Below are 20,320 nucleotides of genomic sequence, written 5' to 3' on the forward strand. Positions count from 1 at the left end.
TCTCACTGATTAAGACGGCCATTGTTTGCTCCAGTCCATCACCTGGCATATCCTGGTGAGACAAAACATAGTAATAAATAAAGAGTGCTGACCAGACCCAGTTGAGTGTGTGACTGACACCCCTGCTGATTCTGCATTTCCTGAACTGAGTGAGTGTGCTTGTTTTGCATTTCGTGAGCTGCATGTATATGAGAAAGACCCTGTTATGTGTGTGTGTGCCTGTGTTTATATGACATCCCTGCTTGAGAGAGAGAGAGAGAGAGAGAGAGAGAGAATAAACAGAAACCTAATTATCATGAATCAACTTTGTGACATGCTGATGCGTGTGTCTTAAACTCTCTCTCTCTCTGTGTGGGATAAAAAATTAGAATATAGTCAAAAAGTTCATAAATTTCAATAATTCAAGGTAAAAAGTGAAAACTTGTATATTACATTGATCCATTACACATAAAGTGAAATATTTCAAGTAAATGTGTGTGTAAATGGAACAATGGTAATATCACTCATATTAACAAGTCATTGTATATGGAGAATTGGGCTCGGCATAACATATTAATTGTAAACCAGCTTATTGACAAGAATGGAAAATTATACACTTACCCTAATTTTATTTAAAAATATGGCTTTTTTGTAAATGAAAAAGAATTTAAAGTAATCAAGGCTATTCCTAGTGGCATAATAATTTTAACCAAATTCTCTGATGTAATTATTAATAATACAAGCCAACAAAATCTCCAACTTTTTGTAAATGGTCTCTCCATTTTTGACAAGCGTTTTAATAACAGTTTTATAATAAACTCTCTTAATGTCGGATCCAGTCCTCCATGTAAATCAAAATGGCTTAAACCTCACTGTATATCTTGGTGCAGCATTTGGATGTTACCATATAAATATGTAATTCCTAATGAAGTAAAAGAAGTACTTTACAAACAGAAAACACACACACACACACACACACACACTAACGGCTAATATTGCCCGTCGAGGGTTGGACGAGGATTCGGTTAGAACTACAAACACGAGTGAAAAGTGTTAAAAAACGACAGACATGGAGGACACGCGAGTCCGGCGGTTAGAGGTTTAGATAAAGGGGTTTGAGTGATTAATTATCAGTATCTTACCTGGCGAAAATGTATTTATTCAATGTTATCTACATTATATTGCATCAACAACTTACCAGTGTCAGCGAAGACTTGACAGACAACCAAAACTGGCACCAGGAACTACATTAGGCCTACCAAGCAGCAGCTTTCCTAAAATTCAAATCCAAACATTAATTCATTTTAGTTTTACAGTTTCAAAGTGTAAATTATTTTTCCTCACATTCATTTCGCAAATTTAAAACATAAAACATATAAAATCCTCGTTCATATTGGCATTGAGCGCCCGGAGCAGAGCCAGTTAGCTTAGCCTAAACTCTGAGCGGGAAACGTTAACTTGAACGTCACTCGCATACTGAGGCGATTCATTTAACGTGACGCCTTAGTCATAAATACAACTTTTTTTTTTACAACATTCAGAGCGAGAAAATATTTTTTTCCTTTCATAATATCCGTTCAATCAGTCTATATAATATTAAGTTCTTGGATTTCCAAGGAAAATCGTTAGCTGTAAAAGGGCACCATGTTATACCGCTATACCGCTAATGTCAAAATTAACGTTATAATAACTTCTAATCTGCGTGTCTGTTCATTAAAATGATATGACGTTAATGCTATTCAAGTATTTAAATGCTAGATAGGTCGCGCTAGCCTGTAAACGCTTATGTTAACGGTCACTGCCATTATCTAACGTTAACCTGGCTATCAGTAAAACTGTGCCAAGGAAGTCCCCTTATAAAAACTGACCTAGTCACCTTATAAAAAATTATAGTGTGAGTGCTGAAATAAAGGGCAAGGATAATGCAGACGTGCAATTTTGGTTAATTCCTCCCACAAGAACAAATATCTGCTTGTGTGCTCAGAAAAATCTTCATACCAATAGAAAAATAATTTTCATACCCCAGTGACAGATATTGTTCTTGTTAAGTATAAACAAGACAGTTTATTCATTTTGCATCTCAAATAAATGTATCTTGATTTAATATTTATATTCAGTATTTGTATTGGGACTCAGGAAGTAATTTTTTGGCAGTGCATGTACATTTATTGCCTTGATGAACTTAAGACTTTCTGCTCTGTTTTAAAACCTTTTAAGGCTTAACATTGTGGAAGGATGAATTAAGAATATTTAACCCTGTTTTTCCTCTGCCAGTGCACAGCGTCTCCATCACCAAGACTCCTGTCGGGCCTCCTCGCGGCTGCACAGGGTAACTGGGGATATCGCAGCTCAGGCTAATCGACGGGATCTCGGCGCTGCAGTGGTCCCCAGAGGTGGCACCCACCAACCACTGTCCCACTGCCTAAGACCGTGTGTGTGAATTTGCATAACAGTGTTTTGACATTCTAGCTATCACAAATGTTACTTGTGGGTTATATTTATTTCAGCTTAATTTTACAAATGACTTTATTCCTGGGGTAATTAAGTGAAGCCCTATAAATGAGATTAGTAGATGATATTACTACATGTTAACCTCAAGAAACTTGAAAACTGTCTGTGAAAGTTACCTGTCTGAAGATGCTGAAGTTCATTTTCCTGGCACCATTATTAAATGTTTTAAGAAATTTCCATTTGGTGTTGCTTTAAACTCTATTATACTACTTGATGCAAAGGTGAATTTGGCCTCGTTTACACTGCAGGTCTTGATGCCCAATTCTGATTTGTTACCTATATCCGATTTTTTTGGCTGTCCGTTTACACGTTCTTTCAATTGTGACCCATATCTGATTCATGTGTTTACACTTGCTACACCATCTGAAACATCGCGCATGCGTTGTTTTCATTTACTGCCTCCACGTGTGCTTCCTCATGAGAATAATGTGACTTGTGCTGCCAAAACGAGTCACAATGCGCAATTAAAATAAAAATAAAAAAGAAATTCTCCATTAAAAGACCTACAAAATTATTTATGATTTGTTGGAATCGGATAAAAAATGAGTCACACCCATTTTAAGTCAATATGTGAAGTCTTCTGTCTTTTCTTATTATTAATCACTATATTTATAATCAAAATCCATTTTTTTTTTATCTTTGCTATTATAAATAAGAACATATGCAAAAACAAAAAAACAGTAGAACAAATAGCCTAGAAAGAAACAAATATTTCATCTACGAAAAAAGAATAATCAAATTTAAAAATAACTTAAGTGTGTTCATTACAAATAAATTGATTATTCAAACTACAAAAGCAGTTCAATGAAGTGCAGCGAGTGATTCGCTCTTTTCTTTTGTTGTTAGATTAACACTATGATAATGATACAGACGTCCTATACTGTAATGCATGGCTCTAATATAATGTTACACATCAAGATGTTTTCCCCCAACAGTTCCCTAAGCATTCACTTAAGACAGAGCAGATTATGTTTGCATGAATTCTGAAATACTGTAATTCTGTATATGTGTGTATTTATCAGGATCGTGTGCCATCAGAAGCGCCGTTATGTGCACACACTTCGGCTCACAGTAAGCACGTGCGGAGAAAAGGTAGCTACTGTAATGTTAATCCTCTCAAAAAATGTACAAATAAAGATCATTTTAGATGTTTAATTACTACTTGGAGCAATTTTCCCTTTTTTGCTCAAAACAAATTTACACTCATTTTGCCAGCACAGGTCACATATGATGTCATTAAACCGTGAAGAAGTACCAAATTGTTGCAGTTTTAATGACGTACAGAACGCAATGCCTCAGAAAATCAGATCTGCCTGTTTACATGACAGTCCCATTGGCACGTATCTGATTTATATCTGATTTATTTCCACATATGAATGAGGCCTGAAACCGATCTCGAAATAACCGAATGCATGCGTTTTTTTCCTGTTTACACCGTCATAGAACAGATCCGATCTGTGTCACATATGAGCAAAAAATCGGAATTGGGTCACATTTAACTGGCAGTGTAAATGAGGCCTTTGTCTTAAGCTTTGTGCTCTTATTCACATTAGGCACTTTACAACTGACAAAATCTAGCTACTGTAAATCCCTGGAAACTAACATTGCAACAAAACTTGATAAAACAGCACGAATCAAATGAAAACCTCAGCATAAATAAATGGAAAGAAAGTGTAGTTTATTAACATTCTTTATTTTTTGCCATGAGCTCTAAAAGCTGAAGAAATCTCTGCTTTGTCTCCCTGTCTCGTCTTTCCTCTCTCTCTCTCATTTCTCGGTCTCTTCTTTCTTCTCTATCCTTGGCCTCTCGTTCTAGTCTCTCTCTTTCTCTTCTTTCCATCATCTCTCTCCATCTTCTCTCCTCCCTTTCTACTGCTTCCCTCTCCTCCATCTTGTGGATTGGCTCCTCTGTTTCTTTCCTCTTCCTCTCTGCTCTTTCAGCTGTTGACCTCACCGAGGATGGTGAGGTTACATCAACATCTGATCCGGATGAGGCAATAATGTTGGGTGGTGTGTGATGGAGGGTCTGCTCCCTAATGCCTCATCCGAGACAGAATACCACTTCCAAGATGCTGCTGTAACCTCCCCATCCTCTGTGCTCATACCATTCTGTGGACATTTAAGATCCTACAAACATTTAAAAGCAAAATACCAAGACAGTCAATTATATTCATTAGATTACTGCATTACTATAACACAGAAAATTCAGTAAGACCTTTACTTGAAGTATTAGTATGTACTACATTCAGTGTCAACAGCACCTGTATAAAATGACATTTTACATCATTTACCATTGCACGATTAATAACATCACAGCATGTCTATTGACTGTTGAATATTTGCTTGTATTTGAGTTTTTGAGTAATCTCTGGCCCTAACAAAAGTTCATTTTTATTGACAAATTAACCATGGTTTTATTATATTAAAAGTGGAGTATTGATTTTGGTGTATTGATAACCTGTTGTATAACCACAGTTTTACTATACATACGATGGTTAAACTTTGGTTAGTGTAGCAGAACAATGGTTAACTTGTGGCTACCATGGTTTAACTATAGAAACCATGTTTGTTTGTTGTTGTTTTTGTTTTTGTAGTAAAAATAGTAAAAAAAAAAAAAAATGGAAAAAAATAAATGGTTCTAAATTCTTACAATAATAATATATTAAATGGTTAGAAAAGGTTCTAGCCAACATTTATTTAACCAATAATTCAACTTCAAATAACTCATAAAATACTGAATAACTGTTGAATAACTGCTTGATTTGTTTAACGTGTGATGGACTTTTATTTTGGTACACCGCTGTGACGTCATAAGGCAGCGTCGCGCTCCTGTCTGTTGTGATTCGGCTGAAGAAGGGTTTGTGTTTTTAAACATTTACACTCTTTACATCAGTGTAAACCGTTGAGTCTTAGTTTTTACAAGCGATAATTCATTAATATTGACTGTAACATTGTACAGCTTTATCTAACGATTATATACACGTTATTTTGAGCGCATCCACTCATGAATCAGTTTAATCTAATCGAGTCCCTTACCAGTGTGCTGACTACTGAACTAGGGATTGAGATTTAGTTTGGATTGATTTCTCTTTGTTAATTATTCTCATCTTAAACATGACAGATTGTCCAAACTGCTGAGATCAACTCCTGAGATCCTCACACTGTTATAAAGATGGAGTTTATTATTAAGGAGGAGAGAGAAGATGTGAAGATTGAAGAAACATTGAGAGTCAAACAAGAAGATACTGAAGAACAAACAGGTTGGTTTTCATTCCCCTTTGATACTTATTAAAAAAATGTCCAGGTGTGTAAAATACTTGAGAAAATTACAGAAAATGTAATTTTTTGGATGCAGTTCTTTCTCTCTTTCTTTCATTCAGTTAAATGTTACAATTCTGCAAAAATTGGATGACAATGACATATTGAGTAATAATTAGGGCTGTCAGTTAATTATTTTTTAATCTAAATAAGTGCATGATTTTTTTAATGAATGAATCCAAACACAAATAATTACATAACAATAATTGTGGAGAAAAAAAATCCTCTAAATGCCCCAAATAAATATTTAAAAGTTAATTCTTTCAGACATGGACATTGAATACACAAAACAAAAGTTGGTCTTTTTAAAACATTTTAATTCTGTCACTCATCATTAAGGGTGTATTCACAAGTGTCCTGTTTGGTTTGATTTAATCAAACTCAAGTTAATTTCCCCTCTTAGTGCGGATCTTTTGGGCAGGTGTGAATACAGCAAACAACCGAACCGAGAACCAGCTCAAGAGGTGGTCTTGGTCCACTTCCAAAATAACTGGCACAATTCGTTTAAAGCTGCAGTCTTGCAAGTTTTAGCGGTAAATAAGCAGAACTGCATGCGTCTTGCAGAAGAAGATTGTAGCCAGAGCTACTTCTCTCTGTTTATGTCTATGACGAGTCACGCAGGTCTGGTCTACACTGCAGTGGTTCCTACTCGAACCAGTCTAAAATAGTCTGAATATAAACACTTATTATAGGTGTACCGTAGTGATTCAGGACAAGCCAAAAACACGGTTTGGAAAATGGATTCATGGTGTATTCGGTTATGTAACATTTGAACACAAAGTTATGGACTGCAGCTTTAAGGTCCCCCTCGAAAATGAGATGGAGCATTTCAAGGGGTTTTCCCTCTAACAAATTAAAATTTAAAGTATTAACATCAGTGGTGGACGAAGTTTACAAATCAAGAACTTGAGTAAAAGTACAGATAGGTATAATAAAATAATACTCCAGTAAAAGTAAAACTACTCCTATTTAAATTTCACTCGAGTGGAAGTACAAAAGTACTTGATTTTTACTGGTAGATAGGTTTATTTGGCGATTTTATATAGGCTACTTAATTTAATTTTATATTAGCACATTTTTTTTTTTTATATAATCCTACTGCTCAAAATACCTGGTATTTTCCCAAAACAACCACTATATGGAGTCTAGATATATTTTTGTTGTTGATATGGAATACGCTGATGAGAGTGATGTAGTAATGTTCACTGTGAAGCTTACACTGCGATGTACCTGAGAGAAAACAGATTTGTGACCCTGGAACACAAAACCAGTCAACCATGGGTCAATTTTTCGAAATTTAGATTTATGGATCATCCGAAAGCTGAATTAATAAACTGTTAGGAAAGGATGATATTTGGCTGAGATACAACTATTTGAAAATCTGGAATCTAAGGGTGCAACAAAATCAAAACATTGAGAAAATCACCTTTAAATTTGTCTAAATTAAGTTCTTAGCAATGCATATTACTAATCAAAAAATTAAGTTTTGATATATTTATGGTAGGAAATTTACAAAATATCTTCATGGAACATGATCTTTACCTAATATCCTAATAATTTTTGCCATAAAAGAAAATTGATACTTTTGACTCATACAATGTATTTTTGGCTTTTGCTACAAATATAACCCAGTGACTTAAGACTGGTTTTGTGCTCCAGAATCATATTTGACCTTCAGATCTTGACCAGTAAGGAAAAAAGTGTTTTAAAGTTTGCTGTTTTGCAGAACATCACAGTTACATATGACATGAGAATAAGGCCTGAAGTTAGGAAGAACATTTTAAGGAAAAAATTATTATATTTTCATAATGATTTTTTCCTTCTCAAACCTTGTCTGTGGTGTAAAAACACCCCTGGCCAAATGCCCCCAGAGGACATCACTTCCCACTTTGATAATTACTGTAGTTACTAGGGGTGTCGCGATATACCGGTATTGATGGTAACCGTGATATTCAAAGCAACAATTATCGATATCGTGTTAATTTAGTGTGTGACGATATACCGGTATTAGCGATAACCGCAATATTTAAAATAAGCAGTTCCCTTATGATAATACCACATGTAAATACTCCAGCACCAGAACCTGGTTGAGCACCCAGGTGGCAGTATTGTGCCTTAACGCTGACACCTGTCACACAAGAAGAAGCGCAGCTTCTCTGAGGAGAACCATGTTTGTCAGAGTAAGATGCCATTATTTTACTAGTCATAGAATGGGAAACGTTATATTAACCTGTTAACAGCGGTTTTCAATTATTTTAATAAGTACTGCATTTTCTTTACTCATCTTATTTTTGTATTTGCAATCAATACGGCCTGTGCTTGGTAACACTTTATTTCTTTGTTCAAATCTATTAACAGTTACATGATTAAAACTGATCTTGAACAACTTAGACCACATTGCTACATTAATCTCTGTAAAATGTTATGTTGGTCACAAAGCCATGCACTTAATGCCTCATCTGCGGTCCTTCTTCACTAAGGTTCATTAGTTAAAGGGATAGTTCACCCAAAAATGAAAATTTTGTCATTAATGACTCACCCTCATGTCGTTCCAAACCCGTGAGACCTCCGTTCATCTTCGGAACACAGTATAAGATATTTTAGATTTAGTCCGAGAGCTTTCTGTCCCTCCATTGAGAATGTATGTACGGTATACTGTCCACGTCCAGAAAGGTAATAAAAACATCTTCAAAGTAGTCCATGTGACATCAGAGGGTCCGTTAGAATTTATTGAAGCATCGAAAATACATTTTGGTCCAAAAATATCAAAAACTACGACTTTATTCAGCATTGACTTCTCTCCCGGGTCTGTTATGAGCGCGTTCACAACACTGCAGTTTAGTGATATCCGGTTCACCCAATGAACATAAGGAAAACATCAACAAAAATACTTACATTAACCTTAGCATAACAACAAATTTCATTGTATGCCACATTTCAGTCTGATGTGGACAAACCTATTATAAACTTTACTCAATATCTTTCACAGGTGTAAAAAAAAAATCAGTCACTTGTTGAAAATATTAAAAATATCAAATGAAATAAACACTTCAGTAATAATAAAAATATATAATTTCTCTATCAAAAAATTACAAATTGGGTGCAAGGAACACCCAATTTTTCTTTCTTATGGCACTTTTCCACAGCATGGTAAGGCACGGTACGGCTCACTTTTAGGGGGTCTTCCACTGGGTACAGTACCTGGGTACTTTTTTTAGTACCACCTCGGCCAAGGTTCCAATCAAACCATACCGTTGCCAAAACGTGATGTATAAACTCTGCTGATCACTGATTGGTTGGAGAAAATTGTCACTGCCTGAACTTGCGGCAGAAGACACAACAGACCTGCTAGATTTAAATCAGCAGTCAGCGAAGGATTTAACGTAACTGTTTTGGATGAGCGCACCTTTTTTTTAACAACCAAAAAACCAAAAAATTGTCTTTTTATCAATTAAAGAATTACATACCATCCACACATTAGAAACCCAACCAGCGAAAACAACACGAAACGAACTCATAAGTTTACTATTGTATGGTCATTTGCCATTTATTGCTTAACTTTTAAATTCACTTGTTGGAAAAAAAAGAAAAAACAGCAGTAGTATTCTACATCGCAATCCCCATGAATATACTATATGATGTTTTATTAACAAGGTTCGGGAGGAGCACGTCAGATACGTAGCCTAATTAGCACAGGTGGAGCTCACTTAAGATAATCAACACTAGGTTATAAATACAGCTGACTTACCCCTATCCATTGACGGTTTATCAGCATTCGGTTTGCACCTTTTGCCATTATATGGCAGACTCAGCTTTTCTTATTTTGAAAACGAGGTCTATATTGGGGATTTTTCAGTTCTCTGGCCAATCTGCCGGGCCCAGGATCGCTCCTTCTCCGCCAGACACCGCCACAAGCTCCGTGCTCCATTGCGGCCGCTGCTCTGCTCGACCAGCCACACGCTCCCCATGACGCCAAGACTTAACCTCGCATCTACCGGCGTCACGTCCATTTTTTTCCCCCGGTGTCCTTTTATCTTTAGGCTGTGCCTACAATTCCTCTAATCGGAAGTGGACCGCACGTAATCCCGAGGCAAAAGGCGATTAATTCCGACGCTCCGTCCTCGCGAAGGTAAACAAAGCGGATCTGTACGATCTAAGTTATTAGTCTCCCAGCAATCCGCCAAACCTCACTCCTAAATCCACAACAACAGGGAGGCCAATATATCGGGTTAAACTCGCAAGGCCCCGAACTCGCCTCGCTCGACACCTCCATTGCCCCGCGGCACATAAAAACGGGTGTCCTTAAGCGCGGGCTCGCAGCGGCAGGCTGCCAACGAGCCTGGGCAGTGCCCCCGATCTCACCGCAGCAAAGCCCCACTGGCTCCCCGCTTCAACTCAACCTTTTACCGTGGCTCATCCAGCCGCAGCGTCATCATACAGCCAGGCCTCAAGCTCTCGCGCTAGCGGCACAGTAAGTGTTGCAAATACATTTTTAGGTAAGTCGCTAAAAGGTGCCATTGGTTGCTGAAAGTTGTTAAAGACGTTGTGACACAAGGATCTTGATATTATTTTCAGCCACGCCACAAACTTCATAGAATACAAAAACATTTCCTGTATTTTAAATTACACTTCATAATTTTTCCTGTATTTTAAATTACACTTCACTCAGATAAACGGATGAAAAAGATTGATTTGCGAGAAAATTATTTCAGCTACAGGTCCTTCTCAAAAAATTAGCATATTGTGAAAAAGTTCATTATTTTCCATAATGTAATGATAAAAATTAAACTTTCTTATATTTTAGATTCATTGCCACACCAACTGAAATATTCAGGTCTTTTATTGTTTTAATACTGATGATTTTGGCATACAGCTCATGAAAAACCCAAAATTCCTATCTCAAAAAATTAGCATATCATGAAAAGGTTCTCTAAACGAGCTATTAACCTAATCATCTGAATCAACTAATTAACTCTAAACACCCTGCAAAAGATTCCTGAGGCTTTTTAAAAACTCCCAGCCTGGTTCATTACTCAAAAACCGCAATCATGGGTAAGACTGCCGACCTGACTGCTGTCCAGAAGGCCATCATTGACACCCTCAAGCGAGAGGGTAAGACACAGAAAGAAATTTCTGAACGAATAGGCTGTTCCCAGAGTGCTGTATCAAGGCACCTCAGTGGGAAGTCTGTGGGAAGGAAAAAGTGTGGCAAAAAAACGCTGCACAACGAGAAGAGGTGACCGGACCCTGAGGAAGATTGTGGAGGAAGGACCGATTCCAGACCTTGGGGGACCTGCGGAAGCAGTGGACTGAGTCTGGAGTAGAAACATCCAGAGCCACCGTGCACAGGCGTGTGCTTTTGAACCAGAAACAGCAGCAGAAGCGCCTGACCTGGGCTACAGAGAAGCAGCACTGGACCGTTGCTCAGTGGTCCAAAGTACTTTTTTCGGATGAAAGCAAATTTTGCATGTCATTCGGAAATCAAGGTGCCAGAGTCTGGAGGAAGACTGGGGGAAAAGGAAATGCCAAAAATGCCTGAAGTCCAGTGTCAAGTACCCACAGTCAGTGATGGTCTGGGGTGCCATGTCAGCTGCTGGTGTTGGTCCACTGTGTTTTATCAAGGGCAGGGTCAATGCAGCTAGCTATCAGGAGATTTTGGAGCACTTCATGCTTCCATCTGCTGAAAAAGCTTTATGGAGATGAAGATTTCGTTTTTCAGCACGACCTGGCACCTGATCACAGTGCCAAAACCACTGGTAAATGGTTTACTGACCATGGTATTACTGTGCTCAATTGGCCTGCCAACTCTCCTGACCTGAACCCCATAGATAATCTGTGGGATATTGTGAAGAGAAAGTTGAGAGACGCAAGACCCAACACTCTGGATGAGCTTAAGGCCGCTATCGAAGCATCCTGGGCCTCCATAACACCTCAGCAGTGCCACAGGCTGATTGCCTCCATGCCACGCCGCATTGAAGCAGTCATTTCTGCAAAAGGATTCCCGACCAAGTATTGAGTGCATAACTGAACATAATTATTTGAAGGTTGACTTTTTTTGTTTTAAAAACATTTTTCTTTTATTGGTCGGATGAAATAATATGCAAATTTTTTTGAGATATAGGAAATTTTGGGTTTTCATGAGCTGTATGCCAAAATCATCAGTATTAAAACAATAAAAGACCTGAAATATTTTCAGTTGGTGTGCAATGAATCTAAAATATATGAAAGTTTAATTTTTATCATTACATTATGGAAAATAATGAACTTTTTCACAATATGCTAATTTTTTGAGAAGGACCTGTATGTACCTATCGATTATCCACCTTTTTCCTCAACGCTGAAGTGAGCCTATGGGTGAGACTTCCATTTCATTAGCTGCTATAGGTAAATAACGAGGAGAATAACAACGTGCAGTAAACAGTAAAACTGTTTGCAGTACAAACTAGAGTGTTCTTAATTAAGATAACAGATTAAAATAATACGATAGGACACATCAATTGTCAATATCAAGCAGCTAAACCAACTGTTTTGTAAAAAAAAAAATGTTTACCACTAAGAAACAATCAACAAGCGCAACCTAATTCACATGTGACGCGAGTATTATTAGGCACCTCTCTCCAAGTCTAGCCAACGTGCACATCGGCTAGTTTTTCAATACTTTTTTTATTCGTGTGATTAAGAGGAAATGCATGTGTCTTTAAACCTAATAACCTTAAAGTTGCACATTCTAAAAAAACAAAAACCAAAAAAAACCCTGCTGCAGTTCTCGCTCCCTCAGGAGCTTTTCCCTATTTTCTCCACTGCCGCTGCAGCGTTCGCTCCCGCAGGAGCCTCTATCTATATTTCTCCACTGCCGCTGCAGTTCTCGCTCCCGCAGGAGCTTCTATGTATATTTCTCCACTAACGCTGCACTGTCCGCTCCCGCAGGAGCCTCTATCTATATCTCTGTGCTCCCTCAGGAGCTTTCCCTATTTTTCTCCACTGCCGCTGCAGTTCTCGCTCCCGCAGGAGCCTCTATCTATATTTCTCCACTGCCGCTGCAGTTCTCGCTCCCGCAGGAGCCTCTATCTATATTTCTCCACTGCTGCAGCAGCGAACGCTTTCACAGAAGCCAAGGAAAGGAGAAAGAAGGAAGAGAAAAAGAAAAAAAAAACCTGGCCCTTATCAAACAATAGCCTTTAAAAATGACCTGAAATACATATATAATAGCAATGAGGCCTCGGTGATCGGGTTAAATGAGGTATGAAAAGCAATTAACGATACTGTTCTATTGAACAAACTTAACGTACTTTAAACAATATAATGTACATACATTGTCAAAAACCTTCAAAGGGCCCAACTTCCCGATGATTGTTTCTCCATGTCACTGCAATTTAATCCTCGTTTGGCTAAACATTTAATTCAAATGTACACTTAATCTTGAATTTTTAAACAATTCTTTACAACAGAGGTGCTACGGCAATCATAAATCCTTGAATGTGGACATCAAAAGTTGCCATTTTTCATCCGAGCCCTCTTGATGTAAAAAAAAATAATAATAATAATAATAATTTGACTTACTGTAGCAGGCAGATCACTCACTGTTCATGATGCACGAACTATTGGAGGAAAATCCCCAATACTGATTTGGGTGTTTATATGAACGTGTTTTGAGGGGAGCTGACTGTCTAATAAAAAGTTTACGTGGTATAATTTCACAAAGCTTGTGAGAACATTCTGGTTTTGCTTCAAATTGGGTTATTAAATCAGATTAGGTGTATGATTATTGTTATAAAACTAAATGATATGAAATGATATGTACATGTATTATATAACTAAAATTAACTGTAATTACATATTTAGGTTAAATAAAGATGTCAGTCTTCATTTATTTATTTTTCCTTCTCCTTTTTAGGAAACAAATTAAGGAAACAAACCAAATGACTTACCCAGTCATTTATATATATATAATAAAAAAAAAAAAACATACTGTAAAACAGCGATATTTTTGGCTTAAGGCTATCATACCGGTCCATACCCATTAACGATCAGCCCTTTCGATGCCCCGCCTTCTCAGTTTGCATTAGCCACTGGTGTGGCTACTTGGGAAATTCTAGGGTAAGAAACTCCTAATCGATCCATCAGCTCCGTATAACTTACCGTTTTGAAACATAATCACCTCGATTACTCTTGATGATTTCAGAAATTCTGGAGAAAAAAATAAATAAATAACCTTATATATGTCATGGGTCTTAGCACTTGGCTGGCAAAAGTCGACATCACCTCAGATTTCAGAGTTATGCCTATGCATCCAGATTCATAACACTTATTTTGGGTACACTGGCACAGAAAATTCTATTTATTTAATTTTTTGTACGCTTAACTTTCGAATGCAAAGACCGCACCAAGATTTTTTGACATGTTATCGGAAACAGCTCATCGGATTTTTAAACAGTTACACAAAATAATCCTCATAGCATCTACCCATTTAGACAACCCAAATCGTTCTTAGTATTGAACTCCCTGGCAGGTGCTGCAAGAGCTTTCCCGGTCGAGTGAATGTTTTTCTTTCAACTATGGGTGTCGCTTAGCCGTCCGCGCAGTGAGTATTGAACTCCCGTCGAATGCTGCAAGAGCCCTCCCGGTCAAGCGATCTTGGCCTTTCCATCCGACTACCGGCGAACCTGACCAGTCCGTGTCGTGAGTATTGAGCTCCCACTAGATGCCGTCAAGAGCCTCCCGGCTACACTCCCTTACTTAAATAAATAAGTAAATAAAAAAAAAATATAATAATAAAAGCTTCACTGTCTGGCCAAATACTGGCCAGTCAACTTTACCTTTCTGTCTTATGTTCGGAGAGGCTTACCCGTTTGAGGTCGCGAGTATTTACCTCCCATCAGACGTCGGGGAGAGCCTCCTGTCTAGACAACATTACTTTTCCTTTCTATGGTCGGCGAGGCTTACCCGTTCGGCGCTGCGAGTATTGAGCTCCTGTCGGATGTCGGCGAGAGTCTCCCGGCTAGACAACTTTTTTTTTTGATCCTATGGTCAACAAATGCTTACCCGTCTGATGCTGTGAGTATTGAGCTCCCATCGGACGTCGGCGAGAGCCTCCCGGCCACACACCCTTACCTTTTCCTCCTTTGGTCAGCGAGGCTTACCCGTTCGATGCCTTGAGTATTGAGCTCCCATCAGATGCCGGCGAGAGCCTCCTGGCAACACAACTTTACCTTTCCGTCTTGCGTCCGGAGAGACTTATCCATTCGATGCCTTGAGTATTGAGCTCCCATCGGACGTCGGCGAGAGCCTCCCGGCTAGACAACCTTACCTTTTCCTTTCTACGGTCGGAGAGGCTCATCCGTTCGATGCCTTGAGTATTGAGCTCCCATCGGACGTCGGCGAGAGTCTCCCAGCCACATAAACTTTACTTTCTCCATGCTATGGTCGGAGAGGCTTACCCGTTCGATGCCTTGAGTAATGAGCTCCCATCGGACGTCGGCGAGAGTCTCATGGCCACCTAACTTTTCGTTCCTGTTTGACGGGTGGGGATGCTCAGCCGTACGACGTTAATTGTCTCGACCTCCTGCCAAACGCTGTCCAAATCTTTTCCCCCCGCCTGGTGAGGCTTACCCGTTCGATGCCCTGAGTCCTGATCTCCCATCGTATGCCGCAAGAGCCCGCGCAGGCGGGTTTTCCTTTTCCCGCTCCCCGGCCGGCGAGGCTTACCCGTCTGATGCAGTTGAGTATTGTGCTCGTGTCAGATGTCGGCGAGAGTGCTCCCGGTTGGGCTTCTTTACTTGCTGCCCACAAACAGGTCTTATCCATCTGATGCCGTGAGTATTGATCTCCCGTCGGATGTCGCTAGAGTCCTCTTTGTCGGCGGCCCAAAGCCTGTTTATCTGCTCAACTGAGAGGACCTACACGTCCATCGTCCTGAGTCTCGATCTCAAGTCGGAGGCTTCATGGGCCCTCTCGGTCAGTTATCTGCCCTGGTTGCCCACTGATTAGCAGGGGCTCATCAGCCAGTAGGGCCCGTACGCCAACACTGCGACCTATTCCAGTCGAGGCAACTCGGGCCCTCCTGGTCGAGCTGTTCAATCACACTGCTCCTCCTTCATCGGCCGGTAGGGCTCATCCGTTCCAATGCAGTGAGGTGCTCTGGTTGAGCAACGGCTCGAGACCTCCCGACCGGGTGGCACAAATCACGTAGTTCGATACCAGCAGCCGGTAGGGCCTACCTTTCCAAATGTATAAGTCACTCCCACCGGAGTACGTAGGCTCTTCCGGCCTGCCAACCTGCTGACTTTCCAAATATCAGCCCCCGCCAGATCTCAATGCTATTGTGGGGGGGGTCCATAGTCTGGCGGCTGTCTGTCCTTTGCTATTGCCTTTTTGGGGGGATGTTTTATGACTCTAGGTTTACGGGAGCCATTCCCGAGCTCGGAGCCCTTCCCCGGACAGCACGCCAAATATGCATTATATACTTCAGCTAATTATATGTAAGTGTGAACTCGTGAACTAGCTCAGGGGTGTCAAACTCAGTTGCTGGAGGGCCGAAGCTTGGAAAGTTTAGTACAAACCCTGCTCCAACACGCATATCCTTTTCAAATACGCCTTAATGACCTGATTAGCTATATCAGGTGTGTTTAATTAGGGTTGCATCTAAACTGTGCAGTGCTTTGGCCCTCCAGGAACTGAGTTTGAAACCCCTGATCTAGCTTGTTGGTAAATGTTTTGATGTCTGTTTCTTTGTGCTAACTTTCATTTGCCTTTTTTCATCATAGACCTCATGCTGCTGAAAGAAGAGTGCATAGTACCGAATGAAATGGAAGAGGAAGAACAATTTGAGACTCGTCCTGATTTTAAAACCGAAGAAGAATCTTTCAGTTGGCTGCAGATTAAAGAGACTTTCTCACAGAAAACAGCTCATAAAACAGGAACTAAAAGTTATTTCACCCCTCTTCACTGTGAAAAGAGTTTCGGTGAACATGGAAACCTTAAAGTCCCCATGAAAATTCACACCGGAGGGAAGACATTCTCCTGCCAACAGTGTGGAAAAAGATTCAATAGAAAAGGACACCTTAATGACCACATGAGAGTTCACACTGGAGAGAAGTCTTTTTTCTGCCAACAGTGCGGAAAGAGTTTCAAGCATAAAGGAGATCTTAACAGGCACATGAGAATCCACACTGGAGAGAAGTCTTTTACCTGCCAACAGTGTGGAGTCAGTTTCACACATAAAGGAAACCTTCAAGTGCACATGAGAATTCACACTGGAGAGAAGCCTTACACCTGCCAACAGTGTGGTGTCAGTTTCACAAATAAAGGAAACTTGTACAGGCACATGAAAATTCACACTGGAGGAAAATCTTACATCTGCCAACAGTGTGGCGTCAGTATCACTCATGAAAGAAACCTTAAAGAGCACATGAGAATTCACACTGGAGAGAAGCCTTACACCTGCCAACAGTGTGGAGCCCGTTTCACATATGAAGGAAAACTTAAAGAGCACATGAGAATTCACACTGGAGAGAAGCCTTACACCTGCCAACAGTGTGGAGTCAGTTTCACACATAACGGGAGCCTTAAAGTGCACATGAGAATTCACACTGGAGAGAAGCCTTACACCTGCCAACAGTGTGGAGTCAGTTTCACAAATAAAGGAAACCTTTACAGGCACATGAAAATTCACACTGGAGAGAAATCAATAACAGATAACAACTTGCTGTCTTAAGATAACCTGCTCCGGAGTAGGTTCTGTTTCAGGTTTAGCTTACTTCAGAGCTATCAGCGCATGTGTGCGTGACTTATGAATGATATCTGCATTTTCCATAATGTATTTCTATAATAAAAATATATATCTGATATGACTTGTATAAAGGCATTAAACAAACAATACAATTCTTATTTTCAAGGATTAAAGATTTAATTTACAGGTTCAATGGGTAAGCTGGTGCATTTTGGCTGCCGCTCCGGTGAGGATTTATGCTTTGCTGGGGTATCTGCCACAGCGGATGCGGCTTCGCTGAACATGCTATTACGTTACACTGTGCACCAGCTTTTATCCATAAAACGGAACTATCGTCTGGCCAAAGACATCTGTGACTGTTGCGGCCAAATCAGTACATTCGCCGGAGTACAGAACATAGATACTCAACAACATCTTCTATCCTTCCGATCCTTGATTCCCAACGGACGACTAAAAGACTGGATTATCCTGGTGTTGTCCCTGATAATTTACTACCATTGCCCTGGGTGGAGTGAAATTCCAGTGCAATAGTGCCTACTAGAAGGGTTATCTACAGCTCCCCTTGAGGATAAAATTTGGACACTTTTGCTCCTCTAAAAACACGCACTCTGTTTCGTACACTTGCGTCTCTTTCGTACACTCAACTCCTTGGTAGAGTGATGAACTGTGCTCAAAAAAGGTTGCTTGCCGCAAACGAGCGTAAGTGGTGTTGCTCTGGCTTGAGTGTTGTTCATCAGGCTTGGAAAGCATCTCTGGGTCAATATAAAGTAGCACTTGAAAAAGCAAGAGCATCCTACTTTTCTCAGATTATTGTAAATAGCCAAAATAATCCCATGCAGCACTTTCACACTGTTAATTGTTTTCTTAAAGTGATGGTGCTAATTCTCAAACTGCTTCAGTTCAGTTGTGTAATGATTTTCTCACACATTTTAGTGCTTAAACTGCTTGTGTCCGTAAACATCCATTTTATTTCTCCGGCTCACAGATGTCGGCAGTCAATTTTTCATGTTTTTCTGTAACTCCTCTATCTATTTTCTTCAGTTCACCCTGGATCACTCTGTGTGCAGGTATCTAATATGAAAGCTACCACTTGCGTACTTGATCCCCTGCCAACTAGTTTATTTAAATCTTGTTTTGGCATTTTGTGTTCTATTGTTCTTTCAATCATAAATTATTCTTTGTCAACTGGTGTTGTGCCAACAGCACTTAAAACTGCTGCTATCACCCCTGTTCTAAAAAAGCAAAATACCGATGTGAACAATTTTCGTCCAATATCAAATCTTCCATTTTTGGCAAAAATTTTAGAAGGTGTTGTTGCTTCTCAATTACACAATCACTTGACTGTTAACAACCTTTTTGAGCCATACCAGTCTGGGTTTCGGAAACTGCACAGTACTGAGACAGCCTCGGTCAAAGTTACTAATGACTTGATATTAGCATCTGACACTGGATCTGTGTCAGTTCTTATCCTTCTGGATCTAATTGCAGCTTTTGATACCATTGATCATACGGTATTACTTAGTCGACTTGAATTGGTCTATGGGCTGACTGAGATTTCTCTGGATTGGTTCAGATCCTATTTAACTGACCGTAGTCATTTAGTTTTTTATGGATGGTCACGGGTCAGAGGTCGGTCTTGTTAGTACTGGTGTCCCTCAGGGCTCATTACTTAGTCCCTTGCTTTTCAGCATTTATATGTTTCCTCTGGGGCAATTATTAAGACCTCTCTAACCGAACTATCATTTTTACGCTGACGATACGCAGATTACATCCACTCTTATCCAGGTCAAGATGTGAATATTTACCATCTTTCACACTAGGGCTGTGACTGTTGCCATGACAACCGCATCACTGCGATGTTTAGTTGCCACCGCGGTGTATACAAGTGTTATAACAGACGTCTATAGCTCACAAATTACCTCAAACACCATACACAGCGTTTCCTTTGCAAATTGTTTTATTTTGACTTCACAAATTACCTCAAACACCATACACAGCGTTTCCTTTGTATTTTCCTCCACTCAAACCTGCCATCTAGTTTATGCATTCAACAAATTAATTTTGTGTTGGGCGATGACCTTGTTGGGAAACCAAATACTACCTCGGCGATCTGGAGCCATCTCCATTCATGTCACCCATCCACGTTTGCACAAGTTCCCATGATCGCAAATGCCTGTCTGGTCAGATTTGGTGAGGCTTTCTCCAAACTGGCCAAATACAAATGAGACCGTGATAAATGAAAGATGTTAACAAGAAACATGGCAACGTGTCCTATTTCAAAAAGAGCGCATGCAGACAATGAGTTAATGCGCTGCTTGCTTGGCGGCGGAACCGTGTGACACCGACGAAACACCACTGCATCGCGACAGTCTAGCGCAGTGGTTTTCAAACCGGTCCTGCGAGCACCCCCAGCACTGCACATTTTTTCTGTCTCCCTCATCTATCACACCTGATTCAACTCATCAGCTCATTAGAAGAGACTGCAAGACCTGAAATGGGTGTCAGATATATCTAAAAAAACAAAAATATATATAATAAATGTCCTAAAATGAATATTTTGAAAACCACTGGTCTAGTGTCTAAAGGACATTTGAACTCTGTGTCAGTACCTCATAAACAGGACAAGGCAGTATACTGTCAGGGATTTGTCATGTGTCGTGCTGTATCCAGTGTAGCATCGCTGATTATAATGAGTATTTTGTTGCACTGTGCCGCTCGCGTCCGTTAGACAGGGTGTATTTAAATTTCTTATTTAGGCTACTTTCTTGTTTAACTATTATTTCT

At 39.7% G+C, this 20,320-nt stretch overlaps 1 protein-coding gene across 1 annotated transcript; it reads left to right on the top strand.

Annotated features, from left to right (window-relative positions):
* Positions 1-5,642: 5,642 nt before the first annotated feature.
* LOC122136663 (gastrula zinc finger protein XlCGF8.2DB-like) lies at positions 5,643-18,674 on the top strand. Its single transcript, XM_042721066.1, has 2 exons — positions 5,643-5,750; positions 16,572-18,674. Exons 1-2 carry the CDS (start codon positions 5,663-5,665, stop codon positions 17,519-17,521), a joined length of 1,038 nt encoding a protein of 345 aa, XP_042577000.1. The 5' UTR covers positions 5,643-5,662; the 3' UTR covers positions 17,522-18,674.
* The last annotated feature ends 1,646 nt before the right edge of the window (positions 18,675-20,320 follow it).

This window comes from Cyprinus carpio, chromosome B3 (genome assembly GCF_018340385.1).
Source record: "Cyprinus carpio isolate SPL01 chromosome B3, ASM1834038v1, whole genome shotgun sequence".
Classification (NCBI taxonomy): domain Eukaryota; kingdom Metazoa; phylum Chordata; class Actinopteri; order Cypriniformes; family Cyprinidae; genus Cyprinus; species Cyprinus carpio.